The 18,389-nt window shown below is 36.4% G+C and overlaps 1 protein-coding gene across 1 annotated transcript; it reads left to right on the forward strand.

The window, feature by feature from the left end:
- Positions 1-11,423, forward strand: fezf1 (FEZ family zinc finger 1). The gene is made up of 4 exons (XM_034686124.1): positions 1-807; positions 2,074-2,208; positions 3,284-3,416; positions 9,699-11,423. Exons 1-4 carry the CDS (start codon positions 1-3, stop codon positions 9,932-9,934), a joined length of 1,311 nt encoding a protein of 436 aa, XP_034542015.1. The 3' UTR covers positions 9,935-11,423.
- The last annotated feature ends 6,966 nt before the right edge of the window (positions 11,424-18,389 follow it).

Raw genomic sequence — 18,389 nt, forward strand, 5'->3', positions numbered from 1 at the left:
ATGGACGGACCTCTCCGCCGCCCAGCGGGGATCCTCGGCTCCCCTCCGGCTTCCGGGAGCCAGTCCGCGGGCTCCGACATGCTCCCCTCGGGCGGCAGCAGCAGCAAGCCTCTCGCTTTCTCCATCGACCGGATTATGGCCCGGACGCCCGAGCCCAGGTCGATACCGCTCCCCAGCTGGTTCCAGTCCGCTCCCGTGGGGAAGCCCGACGTGTGTCCGTCCTCGCTGCACTGCATGATCCCTCTAGTGCCGCTCGGGTACGAGCCGGGCCACCGGCTCAGCATTACCGGACTGGATCCGGGACACCTGGACGCGTCCTCTCTCGGCGCGCCCGCGGACTTGTTGGGTTTCGGTCTGAACTACAAGAACCAGCAGCAGGAGGACTCTGGGAGCCACGGCGGCCAGTACAAACTCTTCAGACCCCGGGTGGTGAACCAGTCCTCCTTCCCCGCCACCATGGGCACCGTGTGTTACCTGAACTGCAGCGGGGACGGCGGCGCGTGTCCACCCCCGGCCGGCCTCGTGAACCTGCACCCCATGGCTTCGTACCTGCTCAGCGCGCGCCACAAAGCCTTCATGGCGGAGAAGAGCAAACCGGGCCTGCAGCAGGCCGGGGAGCGGTTCCCCGTGTCCGGGATGCAGGCCTTCAAGGAGCTGTCTCAGAGTCAGATCCAGCACTACATGAAGGAGCGGGACCAGATCCTCACGGACAAGATCTTCAAGAGCTCCGCGGCGGCTGCAGCCCGGCTCAGCGGATCCTGTCCCGGCAGCAAACCCAAAGTGTTCACCTGTGAGGTCTGCGGGAAGGTGAGCGCAGAGTCTATCATTTATTTAAAGTACTAATCCCGGAGGACACAGACCCAGGTGTCAGGAAGTCCTCCAGACCCGCAGATTAAAATGATCAAATCAGAGGTTTAATAATCTGAATCTTCTGAATTTATTCTTCTTTATAAATTAATAATAATCCAGGTTAGAGCTTCAAATCTGGATGTTTTCTAACTTCCGGTCTGAATAATCTCTTTAGAATTAAAAGTGAATTAAATGTAAGATTCACAGATTTCATGTCGGTGACAGATTATCGGTTATAGGGTCGTTAAATTAAAACCGTTAAACTCATCTTTATCCGTGTGTGTGTGTGTGTGTGTGTGTGTGTGTGTGTGTGTGTGTGTGTGTGTGTGTTCAGAATCAAGCGGATTATTTTTGTTATAACTAGAAATTTAAAATAAATGTACATGATGATTAAAATAAAACCCAGATCGACTTTTTTTTTTTTAAATGCATGTTTTATTTTCAGATTTTCATGAATGTAAGAAGAAAAATTTTCAGATTCATTGTAAAAAAAAAAAAAAACAGAATAAATAAAATAGACTTACATGAAGTAGAAATAATAAAGAAATTATTTTCTAAATGTTTGGATGATTTTATTTGTAATTTTTACGCACGCAATTAACACGTCGACTATTCTGTTGGTCGACTTTATGTAATAAGATGAAGCTGAAAATGCTAAAAATTGTGTTCTGTCTAAATAACTCATTTGGATTATAATGAGAAAATAAAACCTGGATTTCAATTTTATTTGATCCTGATTTTGAGGCTCATTCAACACAGAATAAAACCATTAAATCCTCATTAATTGCTTTATTAAATCCAGGATTATTCTACATGATAAAAAGACACATTTCCATAAAGATAACACGTGCCACCAAGGACTTTAATTGTTCTTCTGGTGTGTATTCAGGGTGTTACTGTGATACACACATCATTTAAAATTAATGTATCTGATTCTATTAAAGGCCCCCGGTTTGTGTCCTTTAATTGGAGCTAATCTGACAATGAAAGAGAAAACCATTATCCATGTTCCCCCTCTAAATTAGACAATAATCTACAAACTGTGTCACAAGAGGGTGAGATTAGCAGAGTTGAGTTTGAACCCCTTAAGATCCTCACCTTTGATTAACAGAGCAGCGTATCAATGACACGTTTAATGCTTCATATGTGTTTTTAATGATCTAAATATTATTTTAAAGGTGTTTTTAAATGTGTAATGACAGCCTCGTGTTCTCTCTCTCTCAGGTGTTTAACGCGCACTACAACCTGACCCGCCACATGCCCGTGCACACAGGCGCGCGACCGTTCGTGTGTAAAGTTTGCGGGAAAGGATTCCGACAGGCGAGCACACTGTGCAGACACAAGATCATACACACTCAGGTAACACACACACACACACACACACACACACACACACACTGTCATATTTTTTATTTTCAAATTGTATTTTAATCTCGTTTTTTATGTTAAATATAAAGGCTAACTAAAATGTATCCTTTAATTTCTCGTCTTTAATTATTTTTTTTAGAATTATAAAATTATTAAATACACATTATTTAAATTTGATTTCAATTTATTAAATAATGTTAAAATTATTGCAGTTAAATTTTAAATTTTAGGACACTAACAAATCTTTAAAAGTGTCAAAACACATGAAAACTTCGAATTTTTCCAGCCTCATATTTCCTGTCAATCAATGTATGAGTGACAGCTGTAATGTCCAATCACGTTGTCATATTTGTGTGGGCGGGACTTTTAATCATTTTAATGTTTATGTCGTGATTATTTTTCACATTTTTTATTTTTTTAATTTTATTTAATACTTAAAGATGAATTTCTGGCTGTGTTTTTGTTTCTGCCTGAATTTTAAAAAAGTTTTAAATTAAGTAAAAACACGGAAATAATTTGTCATTTTCCCGCCTAATTTTTGTAGTATTACACCTGTCAATCAAATCAAAATGTGAGTGACAGCTGTAGCATTCTTTTATTTGTTGAGGGCGGGACTTACAGAGGTAAGGGCGGGAATTTATTTTTATTTTTTCGTTATATTTTCTGTAAAAACTTCGATTTATTTTTGTTCTAAACACGAAACTATCTTTGATTAATACTCAAAGATTAATTCTGTTGATGTTTCTTTAATAATTAAATTAAAATAAAATAAAAAAAAACAAAGGGATTTATCACGAAGTCAAACGTGATTAAAACCTTGCACATAATCTCCTATTAGTCACCTACGGTTTGTATGCAAATTATAGATATTTATTAAATTGTATTATCTTATTTTTAAAAGTGTTAAATCCGTGTTTTTGGTTCATTTTGTTGAAACTGAAAGTCTCTCGCGCTGCTCCCTCTGTTGTGTCTGAGCTCTTCCTGTGTCTCTCCTTTAACTCTCCTGTATCTGCTTTTCCACCCTGATAATAATGAGTTATTTTTAATATTTCTATTTAATTTGTAGGAAAAACCGCACAAGTGTAACCAGTGCGGGAAAGCCTTCAACCGCAGCTCCACCCTCAACACGCACACCCGGATCCACGCGGGATACAAACCGTTCGTGTGTGAGTTCTGTGGGAAAGGATTCCATCAGAAAGGTGAGCTTCAAACTTTTACCTTAAACACCAAAATACAAAATAATAACCTGTCAGGGTTCATGCTTCTGTTTTGTTCAAGTATTACAACATAAATCTAGCCTTTAGTTAAATAGTTATGGTGCAAAATGTTAAATATATAATGTATTCTTATTATTTATGTTTCAAAAACAGTAAATAAATGTAGTGAAATATTTTAAATACCTGTTCACCGTGACTCTTTCATCCTCACACCTTATTCCAAATGTATTAGGATGCAGTTATTAATTAAGCTTCACTCTTTCCTGTTATCTAGTAATAATAATAATATATACATACATATATATACATATATATATATAACCTTTATTTAACCCTCCTGTTATGTTGCCGGTCAAATTGACCCTTTTAAAAGTCTATTTTAAGCAGAGTGACAGAAGAGGTGTGGTTTTGATTTATCAATATCACTTCATGAAAAAAAAAAAAATTCAAAATGTAAAATAAAATAAACAAAAATCTATGTCATAACTATTGTATTTATATTTAGGGATTTCTAATGTATATTTAAAAAAAGTTATAACATTAATGTTAATGAAAAACGTGTGAGTTGAAGCATGATCTGTGAGAATTAAAGAACACCAATGGACTAAATCTTAATTTAAATGTTCATTAATGGAGCTAAAAATTAGATTTAAAAAAATGTGTATAGGGATTTTTTTGGGGGGTTCTGACACTTTTTGGATAATTGAATATGCCCCGGGTCAAATTGACCCAGGAACATTATTGCTGTCCCAGAGAAACGAACATAACAGGAGGGTTAGACTCGACACACAATCACACAACAAAATACAAAATGCAGAGGAAGTTTCACAAATGCATACGCAATAATAAATATGGAGAAAATCCCATAAAACACATGATAAAGGAAAGACATTCACTTAAAACAGACGCAGAATGATACACAGTGGTTTATATAAGGAATATATATATATGATATTTATATAAAAATCTTTGGGGTTGTAACTCAAGTCAGACTGGAGCTGAGAACAGATGTTTGAAAATTAAGAATTTGTTCTTAATGACTTACCTGGTTAAATTAAGGTTAAATAAAATAATAAATAAAATGTTTGAATACTTTAAAATGTGGAAAATAAGTCATGACGGCGTGGGAAAAAATGTACCGCCTGCTGAGTATGGTTATTTGGGATTGTCTCTATTATTAGAAACATGTTCAATAATAACAGATCTCAAATGTACATGTAACATGTATTTTACTGTGTACATTTCATGTTTAATTATTGAATTAAGAGACTGCAAATAAATCAACATGTCAGCAATAGGCAGCAAAATGTAAATTTGCCAGATTAAACACATTAGCTGAATTTCCTACGTCGATCATCCTGAGGTCAGTGCTTACAAAAACCAAACACTAAAATGTTGTTTCATGTAAAAGTAGTTTGTTTTAAAATTAACATCAGATGTAGTAAAGTGTTGTGTTACCAGGGGCGTAACCAGACTTTGTTTTTTAGGGTGGCCCAACCGGGACATAGGCCGGGGTGGCCTCTGTATTTACCCTCTCTGTCTTCACTGTTTACTTTCACAGTTGTTTTATTCATGTTTAGGTTCAAAAGGAACACAAAAAAGTGCCAGCATAAAATCTTTAAAGGTTAATTCTGTATGAAAGAGATTTTCCAACGTCACTTTAAAATGTGACACATCCAAATTCGAATTAAGATACTGCCATCCAATCACAGCGCAGGACTTTTGAGCGGCAACAGGGGTGGCCAATCACGTTCCTGATCACGACCTAGAGAACAGAGCGTGTTTTTAACGTGTTCATCATATTTGATAATGATGTGACTCTGAAAATTAATATTTTATTAATCTAACAAATGAATGAAGCATAAAGGAGGATAAGATAGGAGCACATCAGTGAAGAACAAGTACTTAAAGGGGACAACTCAGCACAACATGCGTGGACGAATCCGGCACACGTACTTGAGGTTAAGGAGCCGCCATGAAACATACAATATTTAAATATTAGCTGTTCTTAGAAGTGATCAGTTTCTAGTTTTGTCCTTAATGTCTTTGTTACTTTACTGTAAGCATTGACAGTGTAAAAAAAAGTAGATATAAAGAGTGTGTGCATCAATGGTAGTACTTCAATACAACACAATACAACCATTTTACTGGCCTTTTCATGACCATGGCCCCAAGCCCCTCCCACCCAAACCTCACATTACTTACATAAGGCAAAAAAATAAAACAAAAAACAAAACAGACAGACCAAATTAGGTTAAATAAAAAAATAAAAAAATGAAAATAAAAAAGTTAAATAAACATTAAGACAGATAGATAGAAGGAAGAGGGGTAGAGAAGGGGAAAGAGCTTCATCTGGGTGAACAGTTGTTTTTGTCTAAGCATTCGGTAAAGGGCTTCCAGGTCATGTGAGAATCAGATCTTTTCAAGTTGAATTTGACTAAGGATGATGGAGAAACCCTGAAATCGTTTAAACAATTACAAGATAAATTTGGTCTACTATCCAATGACCTCTATAGATATTTACAGTTAAGAAATTATTTGATGTCACATAATGAATGGAACACTCTGAAACAACCACCCACACCTATAGAACACTTGTTGATAAAATGCATAGATGAAAAGAGTGCCAGGAAAATAGTTTCAAATATTTACAAATGTTTACAGACACACTCTTCTGGAAACTCTCTGGACATAAAAGAGAGATGGGAGATTGAGATGAACGTTATCATTGAGGATGAAAAATGGGAAAAAGCCTGTGAAAAAGGACATAAAATCACGAGCAGTCCTACATGGAAAGAATTTAATTGGAAACTAAAATTGAGATATTTTAAAACTCCTGTGATTACATCAAAATATGATAGAAATAGGTCAAACCTGTGTTGGAGAAACTGTAAGCAAGTGGGAGACCATACCCACATTTTCTGGGATTGCCCGATATTAAAAACTTTTGGTTAGGGATCCAAATAGAAGTTCGATCTATTTTGAAGGTTGATTTGCCATTGGATCCACGATATTACATATTAGGTTTAGTCCCAGAGGGAGCTATGGACAAAAAGAAAGTCAAATTGTTGCATGTCCTTTTATTAGTAGCCAGGAAAATGATAACATTGACCTGGCTGAAACCACTACCTCCCACCCTTCACCAATGGAAAGAGAGATTAAAGACAGTTTATCTGATGGAAAAGATAACTGCAAAACTTCACTGTAGATTGGATTTGTTCTTAACTTTGTGGGCTCCTGTAATTAAGCACCTTCAACTGCCAAACAATTATGATAGAGTAACTTGAGGGGGGGGTCTTTCCCTCCTTGTTTCTTTGTGTGGATGAGACCAAAACTAGGAACCTATCTATGACTGCCTGCCTGGAAATGCCTGCCGAGTTCTAATGTTTTCTCATTTAATTTCTTCTAAACAGACTCTGTAACATACTATGTGTACAACTTTAAATAAAAATTTGTTCAAAAAAAAAAAGAATTTGACTAAGGATCTCCCTGATCCAGCTGTTATGGGAAGGAGGGAGCGTGTGCTTCCACCTGAACAGGATGAGGCGTCTAGCTAGCAGAGTCGTAAAGGCTAAGACGTGCCGTTTGGCCGCTGAGAGGTTGGACACTCCAGAAGGTGGGACTCCAGATAGGACAGTGAGCGGGTCAGGGAGAAGGACTGTATCAAACACTGTTCCCAGTGTGTCAAAAATTTGACTTTGTAGTTGCGGGCAGGACCAGGACATATGGGAGTAATTAGCAGGTGAATTTGTTACTTTACTTTTAACGGCGATGTCGAGGTCAGCCGTGACAAACCTCAACTTTTACAAGAGCGGACACAAAACGGATTATCCGCACAGAGGACGAAGAGTCGTCTTCTGGAGTGGATCTAGAATCATTCAATCACTCAAAGAGTCCCTCTGGGTTCAATTTAGAACCCACTCTCTAGTTTTATAAAAAGACCTGGATAAGGACATCAAGGCAAGGATGCACCTGTATGCTGATGATACTGTCATCTACACCCACGCTCCGTCCGTCAACGAGGCAGTGAGAGAGCTCCAGACGACAAGCTTTCATTTAATGTACATATTCACTTTGAGTTCGAAGACTTAAAGTGAAGACGGCTCTTATTTTAGAAAGAGCTTTACTTTCAAGAAACAACATGTGGAGGCTGCCTATCTGTCTGTGACTGATTATAGAGACACGCATGCATCAAACCTTTGATTCAGCATATCCAGGATCTCTTTGCTTCATTAACTACACTTCTCCCTGACAGTCTTGTGATCCTCTTGTTTGTTGTCCCTCGCTACACCTCAAGTTTAGACTGATCTTACAAAAACTGCCTTTTCCTGTAACGCACCTTGGACAGGAAATCAATCTTCAAGAAGGCTGAATTTAAAGACATTAACAATCCCCTCAAAAATTCAAAGTATGGTACGAACGTGGCAAACGAGCCGTGTGAATGTATTCTTGAAAGCCCGCCGTGTGTTGGTATTTTAAGCTACAGGCTTTTGTCGTGACAGTTGTCTGTTTTGGTAACTCTAAGGGTCCAAAGATCACCTGATTACGGTGCCTTCGTTAGCAGCTAGCTAACGTTTTTAATCCAGCTATCTATGCTGCAGCGGGCGCTAAGTTGCGACGCACGAACTACCCGCCAGATTCGACAAAACACACAAAACTTGCAGCCATAAATAAAATACAAGAAAAAAACAAGTAATATGCTCAATTTAAAAACCTAACATTGTATTTGTGTTCTTAAAAAAAGTTCCACTGATGTGATCGAAAGGGAAGTCTTTAGAGGCATTTCGACCAGAGGAACTTTACCCCTAGATAATCTCCCCCTTAAAAAGCCCCTGCCCCCCTACTTTCGGGGGGCGGGGCCTGCAATGTTGAACGTGTCTGATTGGTAGATTAACCGCAGTGTTTTTATTCCTCCCTCCGTCCACAATAACATCACACACATCTGTGATTCTCTTGATTTCTCTTTCTTTCATTAGTTTTATTTGTTCTATCTTTTTTGTATGTGTGTGTACTTTTCAAAAGAAGAAGCTGTGATTCTCTTGATTTAGCAGCTTGTAACAGTAGTCTTCTCTCAGACCACCGTGAATGCGTCTCTCCTCCCGGTGTTCCGGTTTTAAAAGTGACCCTGTAAACTGGAGACCTTCAGCTGAACGTGTCGGTGTTTGTGGAGTTTACACAGCTGTTGAAACACAGAGGGAGTTCCTGGGAATGCAAACTAGTTTAGTTTTTATTAAGATTTCAAAATATCCTCATCAGATATTTAATGATGGTCTAAAGACGTTTATGAGGGATGCGTCCGGCTGAGAGTCTCCAGTTAACAGAGTCGCCGTTTAAACCAAAACACCGGTCGATCTCTGCCACGGCTTTTAGAGTTCAAAAGGATTTTAAAGCCGTGTTGAAACGTCTTTGCTACTCGCGCTTATCTCCTCTCACGTGTCGATTCAGTGAATCCATCTGTGATGAAATATAGCACCATCTAAAACATACTCCGGGTCAACTTTTTAGTCAAAATTTTTTTTTGTCAAAATTTTTTTTTGTCAAAAAAATTTTTTGTCAAAATTTTTTTTTCAATTTTTTTTTCAATTTTTTTTTCAATTTTTTTTTTCAAATATTTATTCAAAATGTCTTTTTTGCAAATTTTTTTTTTTGCAATTTTTTTTTGCAATTTTTTATTCAAAATGTCTTTTTTTTATTTTATTTAAAAAAAAAAAATTCTATTTTTTTCAAAATGTCTTTTTTTCAAATTTCTTTTTGTCCAATTTTTTTTTTCAATTTATTTTTTTCAATTTTTTTGTCAAATTTTTCCTAAAACCATTCACAGTCATTTTTTTTCCATCTGTGATGAAATATAGCACCATCTAAAACAGCGCCAGCTGAGTCTCTTCATGCTAACAGGCTAACTGTTGTGTTGCTCATAATGATACCTGCCTGTCCGTCTGCTTCTATGGTGTCATCTGTGATGAATGGCATTCCTCTTTGTGTTACTGCCCTCTACTGGTCTGGTGGTGTAGTGCATTTACTTTTTTTTCCTCCATACGTCACTGGCCTGATTTACACAATCTACCCGGGACTTCAGCCCGCGGTCGAAACGCAGACAACAATGGGGGCACAGGAACATTTTAGTACAGGGGAAAGTAGTTCTGGGGGCTAAAAGACCATTTGCATTTCAACTCTTGGTGGAAATGCACCTTTTTTGAACAACCTTTGCTGTATTTCTTCTTCTCTGACTCCTCTTCCTCTTCCTCCTTCTTCGTCCTCCTGCAGGAAACTACAAGAACCACAAGCTGACGCACAGCGGGGAGAAGCAGTTCAAGTGCTCCATCTGCAGCAAGGCGTTCCACCAGGTGTACAACCTCACCTTCCACATGCACACGCACAACGACAAGAAGCCCTTCACCTGCCCCACCTGTGGAAAGGGCTTCTGCAGGAACTTTGACCTGAAGAAACACATCAGGAAGCTGCACGACCTGGCTGGCCCGCAGTCGCCCCCGCAGGCCTGAACACTGCTGCTCTGTTTCATCCCCCCCCCAAAAAAACACCAAAAACCCCCGCTTCAGGTCTCCCTGTGGGACCCTGACAGACCTGGAACTGAACTCGAACTCTTGAAGGCCTGGTTTCCTGAGTCCTGAGGATGTTGGGGTGGAGATTTGATGAAGATTTTGGAACGTTTGCCCCCAGATTAGAGGGATTTTCTCCAGTGAGTTCCCTTATAGTCCCAAATTGTCCATCTTGACGCCTAATTTGGGTTTCACTTTTTGCAGAAAACATATTTACTCCTGACTCTTTGTAGACTTTTGAAATGGTTGAAATCCAACCAACAAGGGTCGAGGTATTCTGACCTTCAGTCCCAGGCAAGAAAAACTCTTAAATTCTCCCCTTTTTTATGAATGTTTAAGTGTAAAAGCTCAAGTTTAAATGGACATGGTCAACGTTTGGGGCAGTTATCTAAATTCAACCCCAAAATAATCGTCAGTATTCCAAAGTTTGACCTTCCCAGACCACGAATCTGCTCCAAAAAGGACCTTTCCAATGAAATCCACGCTGTTTCATTACATCACGGTAAAGTGAGACCCCCTTTGTGCCGTTGGGTCAACATCTCTTTCTCTTAAATGCGAGCAGCTTGTCCAACTGTGCCCTCAAAGTCTGATATGACCTTTGTATGAAGTTCCCTAAACGTGACCCTGAAGAAACCCTGAATAAAACCCCGTCCTGGACTCCTCTCAGGCCTGTTGACCCCCCATCTTGACCCTTCATCTTGAACTTGACCCTGCAATGCCATCAGGATGCTTCCTCACAACCCCCCCATCCCCCCACCACCCAGACACGTTCTGACCCCTGACCTCTGACCCCTCAGGCCCTGAAGCCGGCCTCAAACTGACCTAAGGAAACCTCGGGGGCCTGGCTGTGATGTTTCCGCCGCTCTGGACTCGTGTTGGAGCGAGGACTCAAACTTTCCTCTGATTATTAGCCGCTGATATTTAAAAAAGAAGGCTAATTACTCTATCGTAAGTCCTGACTAGTTTCTTTATCTTTCAGTTGCATCTCAGGATGTGAGATCGATGGGGACCGGAGATGTTGCCGAGGTGAAACGTCACACACGTCTGACCAGATTCAAGTTTAGGAAACAGGATCAGTACCCACATTTAAATCATGAGAACAGAGATCATTTCTCCTCACTGTCAACAAATCCTCCAAAAAGACCAAACTAGAACATCACCAAAAACTCCCTACAGCATCAAATATGGATTCATCCGCCACAGAAAGTAGTCCCCAGATACAATAATCCTCCTACTTTGAGTAGTCTTTTCTTAAAGCTACAGTGTGCAACTCTTTACCTGTATTACCTGGCTACCAACTAAAGACATAAACAAGTCCAGACTCCTGTTAAGACCGTAGACTGTATATGAAATGGACGTCATCTCGCTCGGCTTGAAGTGAGGCCGCCACAAAAACTGCTCCCCCTAGTGGCTGGCTGCAGTATAGGTCAAAAACTCCGTCTCCTCCATTCATTTGAATGGGGCTGCGGTCAAACTTTAAAAAATAAATACACATGATAAGAATGTTTCTCTTTTTCGTGAGTTATTAGAGGTTTGCCCTCCTGTTATGTTGCGGGTCAATTTGACCCATTTTAAAGTTAAAAAATCTTAAGAAAAATGTTAAAATAATTCATTTGGTATGAAACTTCTTCTGCTTGGCATAATTAGCGCAATCAACTTAAATAGAATAATTTATCAACATCAAAAAAATAGATAAAATGCAAAATAGAATTAACAAAGTCATGTACAATTATTTTCATTATATTCAGGGCTTTCCAATCTACATTTAAAAATGTTTTATCATGAATTTTCATGAAAACAAAGTGAGTTATTCTCCTTTAAATGGTTAGTAATGGAGTTTATAATGAGATTTAAAAAATGTTTATTGGGAATTTTTGGGGTTCTGATACTTCTGTATCATTAAATATGCCCCGGGTCAAATTGACCCAAGAACATTATTGCTGTCCCTGAGAAACGAACATAACAGGAGGGTTAAACTCGACACACAATCACACAACAAAATACAAAATACAGAGGAAGTTTCACAAATGCATACGCAGTAATAAAAATGGAGAAAATCCCATAAAACACGTGATAAAGCAAAGACATTCACTTCAAACAGCTGCAGAATGATACACATGTGTGGTTTATATAAGGAATATATATATATATATATATGTGTGTATATACAATGTAATATAAGGAACAAGATTATTGTATAACCCTAAAATCTTTGGGGTCGTAACTCAAGTCACACTTAAAAAACGGGGTTTTAAAGGTGACATATCACGCTTTTGTCATCAACATATATTGGTTTAAGAGGTCCCCAAAACATGTCTTTAAAGTTTATGCTCAAAAAAACACTTTGAAATCAGATTTTGGTCTGCCTGAAAAGTCCTCTTCTTCATTCCTCATCAGAACAGTCTGTTTTCTCTCTGACCACGCCCCCTCAGGAAGTGGGTGTGGCCTCGGCTGTCCAGCACGTTGATCTAATGTTTACATGTTGGCTGAATATACACGGCTGCTCACAAACCCTCTGAATCTGATCCAGAATCTGATCCTGACGGAGAGGCGCCTGCAGCAGGACCTTTCTGAACCATTGGTCACAGATTTAGTGTTTCTTGTTGTTTTATTTATCAGCATGTCGACGTGTGTCTTGGTACACAGCTACCAACATGTAGCTATGTGGCTATGCTAACTAGCACTAGCACTTATCCATGATAAATAAAAATCATCCACTAGATCTTCAAATCTGCAGACGTGGGGAGTAAAACCGACCTCTGCCAGAAAGGCAGCAGGACCTTTCTGAACCATTGGTCACAGATTTAGTGTTTCTTGTTGTTTTATTTGTCAGTATGTCGACGTGTGTCTTGGTACACAGCTGCAGCTAGAGCTATGAACATATAGCTATGTGGCTATGCTAACTAGCGCTAGCACTTATCCATGACAAATAAAAATCATCCACTAGATCTTCAAATCTGCAGACGTGGGGAGTCAAAGCGACCTTTGTGTTTATTAAGACAGCCTACAACTAGCATGCCTCCCTCCTAAGCTCCTTGTTAGCACACATGTGTGCAGGGAATGAAAAACGGAGGAGGGGTTGAGTTGTATTTTATACAGTCTATGGGCTGAACAAGCTCCGAGCTCTGACTTCCTGTTACAGACCGGATATTGTTGTTACGTAACAAAAACACTGAAGTCTGAAACGGCTGGTTTCAGCACACATTTACAGAAAGGTGGAGAAATCAGAACAGGGGCAGAATGGATTTTTTTCATTCTCAGGGGGTTTGTAGACAGGGACACAGATTTCAGGTAAAGAACCATTAAAAAGTCAATTTTGCATGATATGTCACCTTTAAAATAACAAACAGAAAAAAAAAAAAGTATCATTATTGGTAAAGGAGAAATATTGAAGAGTAACTAATTTAAGTGACTAAGTAATAGATAAAGGAACACAAACAAATACACTCAAACCAGCAAAATAAATAAATAAGGACTGAACTATTGAAAAATGAAGGCTGAATAACTAAAGTTACATTCAGGGTTTTACTTTGATTGACAGCCGCCGTAGAGAGAGAAGATGGCAGCGTTCTGGAACAGGATATTTTGGCTTCAAAACCGTACAATGAGAAAAGGCGGAGCGACGCTGTCCATTATATAAACAGTCTTTGGTCTCAACAGTCCAGAGCTCCTGAAGTCCCAGGAAGTCAAACTTTACAAACACTATATAATGATCTTGTTGGCATATGTTATCTTGTATAAACAAGGTATTATCTTGTGTGAACACGTACATTATGCTGTGTGCACAATGCAATTATCCTGTGGGGGGGAAGTTACTATCTCAGCACACGATAACAACCTGAGACCTTTCTCCTTACTGCACTTCAAATCCAACAAATCAAACGTCCATAACTCTCCTGACCTTATAAAGCGTCTTTTCACTGCAGGTCAAAGTGTGTTCCTCCTCTCACAGAGAACACACTTTGCATTCAAATTAGACCCTCTCAGTGTATCATCAACACCCTGAACTTTGACTCTCGTGGAGAATTTGAATATTGATTAATGAAGTAGTCGCCTTGGAGATATAAAGACCGTAGATGGAGCTCAAAGAGGTTTTAATATCTGCTGAGTTCATCTTTTAAATGATGTAAAATGTGACACACTTTAATGGGAGGACTTGGCGTTCTGCACTTGACAAACATGCGTGTACAGAGGAGACACACTCTCTTTATTGTAGAGTAGGAAACAGATCACCGTTGAAGCACAGCCTCCGTGTTCAGTTCTATAAGGGGTTCTTAATTCACCTCCACACCTCCGGTCCCTCGGTCTGTTCTTCTTGTTTATTTCAGTCTCAGGATTATTGTAAAAAGAAGTGTTTTATTATATTTATTTTAAATTGTACCACTCTTATAAGAAAAAAAAAAGTTTCTCGTCACAATGAAGCTTCTTTTTGTTTTTTTTTCCGGGGCCTCCTGCTGCAGATGTTTAACAAGGAAAAGATGATAAATAAAAACAACTGTGTGTATCTGCCTTTTAAAACGTGCTTCTGTCAACACTGTGGACCTGAACAGTCCTTCTATCTCAGAGTCATTAAGGGTCCAGCACTCAAACAACGGACAGTAGGGGGCGCTGTTTGTAAAGTTGTGCACACTGAAAAAAAATGTTCTCCACATTTAGCTCCAAAATATCATAATAATGTAGAGTGAATTTTTAAATGTCACTTTTTTTTTTATCACATTTAGAGGAATATTTCTGATTTTCTTCATATTGAATTTTGTTGTGAAAAATATATTAAGTTAAAATCAGTGTTAAATCCAAATGCAAAATATAAATCTAAATGTTAAATATAAATCCAAATGCTAAATATAAATGTTAAATTTAAATCTAAATGTTAAATCTAAATCTAAATGTTAAATATAAATCCAAATGCTAAATATAAATGTTAAATTTAAATCTAGATGTTAAATCTAAATCTAAATGTTAAATATAAATATAAATGTTAAATGTAAATCCAAATGCTAAATCTAAATATTAAATGTTAAATATAAATCCAAATGCTAAATATAAATCTTAATGTTGAATATAAATCCAAATGCTAAATATAAATGTTAAATTTAAATCTAAATGTTATATCTAAATCTAAATGTTAAATTAATCCAAATGCTAAATATAAATATTAAATGTTAAATATAAATATAAATGTTAAATATAAATATAAATGTTAAATGTAAATCCAAATGCTAAATCTAAATATTAAATGTTAAATATAAATCCAAATGCTAAATATAAATCTTAATGTTGAATAAAAATCCAAATGCTAAATCTAAATGTTCAATTTAAATCTAAATGTTAAATCTAAATCTAAATGTTAAATATAAATCCAAATGCTAAATCTAAATCTAAATGAACAATATAAATATAAATGTTAAATATAAATCCAAATGCTAAATATAAATATTAAATGTTTAATATTAATCCAAATGTTAAATATAAATGTTAAATGTAAATCCAAATGCTAAATCTAAATATTAAATGTTAAATATAAATCCAAATGTTAAATATAAATCCAAATGCTGAATATAAATCTAAGTTTTCAATTTAAATATAAATGTTAAATATAAATCCAAATGCCTAATCTAAATCTAAATGGTAAATATAAATATGACATGTTAAATCTAAACCTAATTTTAAATATAAATCCAAATGGTAAATATAAATCTAAATGTTAAATATCAATCCAAATGCTAAATACAAATCCAAATATTAAATATAAATCCAAATGCTAATTATAAATCTTAAATATAAATATAAATGTTAAATTTAAATGATAAATTTAAATGCTAAATATAAATGCTAAATATAAATGTTAAATATAAATTTAAATGTTTAATATAAATCTAACGAGTCAAAGGTTAAAGAGATAAGATATTGATAGTTTAAAGGTGCAGTGTTTTGTATTTAGTGATATTTAGCAGAACTGATTTCATATAAATGTTAAATAATATTCATTAGAATGAGCCTTTTTCGTCTACACCACTTCCATGGAGGCCGCCTGTCTAGATAGTGTTTTCTAAAATACAAAATGCAGAAAAAGCTATTTTTTCAGTGCAATTTGAATTTTGCTGACACCTACCCCCTTTGCAGGAGTTGCAGGCTTTAAAATAACTGTTTATGAATTGTTTATTTAATTGCTAATAGTCTAATTTACTTTTGTGTGTCATAAAGATTCAACACTGTTACTTTCAGTCTGTTTCATAACCAGCTAAAAACTCCTCACAGGAGCTTTAATGAAAGTTTTATTATTTCTTTAATTTAATCTGTAAATATAAATTAAGATAAAAACCAGTTAAATTAACAAGCCTAATTAAAATTCATGATACATATAATGACTTAAAAGTATATTATATTGATATTATCTGCAGCCATAGCAACTGTTGGATGGCTAGAAGGTATTTTTAAGGCTTCCTGACGTCATCTGTGAGCGACAGGCTGAGCAGGGGGCCGTTCCTCTAACTCTGGAAGCTGATTGGTGGAGAGACTTCAGTACTGTACAGATATGTAAACACTCAGACCGCTTTAAATCGACTGAGAGGAGGCAGCTCGTGCTCTGTGGAGCTCTCTGAAGGGTAGCAGCGCAGGAGCGCTGGGTTTCCTCCTCAGTGCAGCTCGTGTATGCGGTGACATCCTCACAGCCCCGCCTTCAGAGAGTCAATGACTTTCAGACACTTTCTTCCTCTTTAGTTTAAAATAGTTAAACAGAAGTGAAAACTTTACAAACATTAAAAAGTAACACACCCTCTCCTGAGGGACTGAAGCCGCCCACGCGGGGTGAGCTGGACATGAAAACAAAGTGACTGAAGCCTGAAGAATCCTCAGGAGAGATTCCTTCATTCCACAGACGTCAATATGGACAAGAACGGAAGTTAGCGGGCTGCCTTCAAAATAAAAGACCAACAACGAAAACTTTAAAAACTAACTTTTCCAAATGTGAAGAGAAAAAAAAGTTATTTTTTTTAATTTATTTATTTATTATTATTATTATTATTATTATTATTATTATTATTATTATTATTATTATTATTATTATTAAGGTCTGGGAAAAAATTACATCTTAAAAGTGTCATATTTGGTTTATGTCATATAAATACAGCAATGTTTACCTGAAGTACTCTTTTAATTAACCTTTATCTAACCAGATAAAAGACCCATTGAGATCGAGACCTCTTTTCACAAGGGTGACCTGGCCAAGAGAGTCAGCAACACACGTCATAGTAAACAAAACAGACAGATAACAACGACAACAAACATTAAAATATAAAATACAAGCAATTTGATAAAATAAAGTGCAGAAGTTATTTTACAGTAACAATTTAAGAACACAGGCACTGCTCCAAGTATTTCCGTTGTCGTTTCATTATTATATGTGATTAAAAACTATAGGCCTTTATTCCACTTTCAGTTAGATTATTTTGTTTTAAATGTGAATTAAGGAGCTGATAATCAACTACATAAGGAATTAAAAAGATAGGTTGCTGTATTTCATATGCACATTTGATTTCTATCTGATTTAAATTCTAAGTTCTTGAAAAAAAAGTGCATTTTGAAATAAGAAATACTCTTAAATAATAACTTTTAATATTATAATTATTTAATTAACATGACTTTGCCGTCTTTTAAACTCCCTGTCAGAGAGGCAAGCAATATAAACTAGTTAGAAATAATGATAATAATAATAACAACTTTATTTATATAGCACCTTTAAAAACAAATGTTTACATAGTGCTTTTACAAACAAAGCATGGTTCGAATAACAAAGTAAACCTTTGGACAGACAGGGAGGAGGAATTTCAACAATAAGATAAGATAAGATAAGATATACTTTATTGGTCCCCCATTGGGGGAAATACTTTTGTTACAGCAGCTTACAACACGGGACAGGGGAATACAACAATGTACTTACATAGTTAAAAAATATAATAACAATAATAATAGCAATGACAAGGGTAAAATGGAATAGAATAAAATAAAATAAAATAAACTATTACAGATGTATACACACTATGTACACTTCTATCTGATAAATAGATAGTAAGGTATGTTATTGCATGGATAAAATTGCACCAGGTTATTTAAACAAACATAAACATGCAAAACAGAATACAACGTGAGGTTAAAAAGAATAAATTAAACAGAATGTAGTGCTGTGACAATAGACCAGTAGATAAAATACATAAATTTAAAAAAAAAAAATAAAAAAAAAATAAAAAAATGGAAATGGATAATAAATGAAAATAAATAAATAAATTAAAACAATAAATAATCAAATAAAATAATCAAATACAATTTAAAACAATGAATTAGTTCAAGTTAAAGCAAGTCTTTAAAAATGGGATTGAAGAAGAGATTTAAAAGATGTCAG

The sequence above is a fragment of the Notolabrus celidotus genome, chromosome 6 (assembly GCF_009762535.1).
Source record: "Notolabrus celidotus isolate fNotCel1 chromosome 6, fNotCel1.pri, whole genome shotgun sequence".
Lineage (NCBI taxonomy): Eukaryota > Metazoa > Chordata > Actinopteri > Labriformes > Labridae > Notolabrus > Notolabrus celidotus.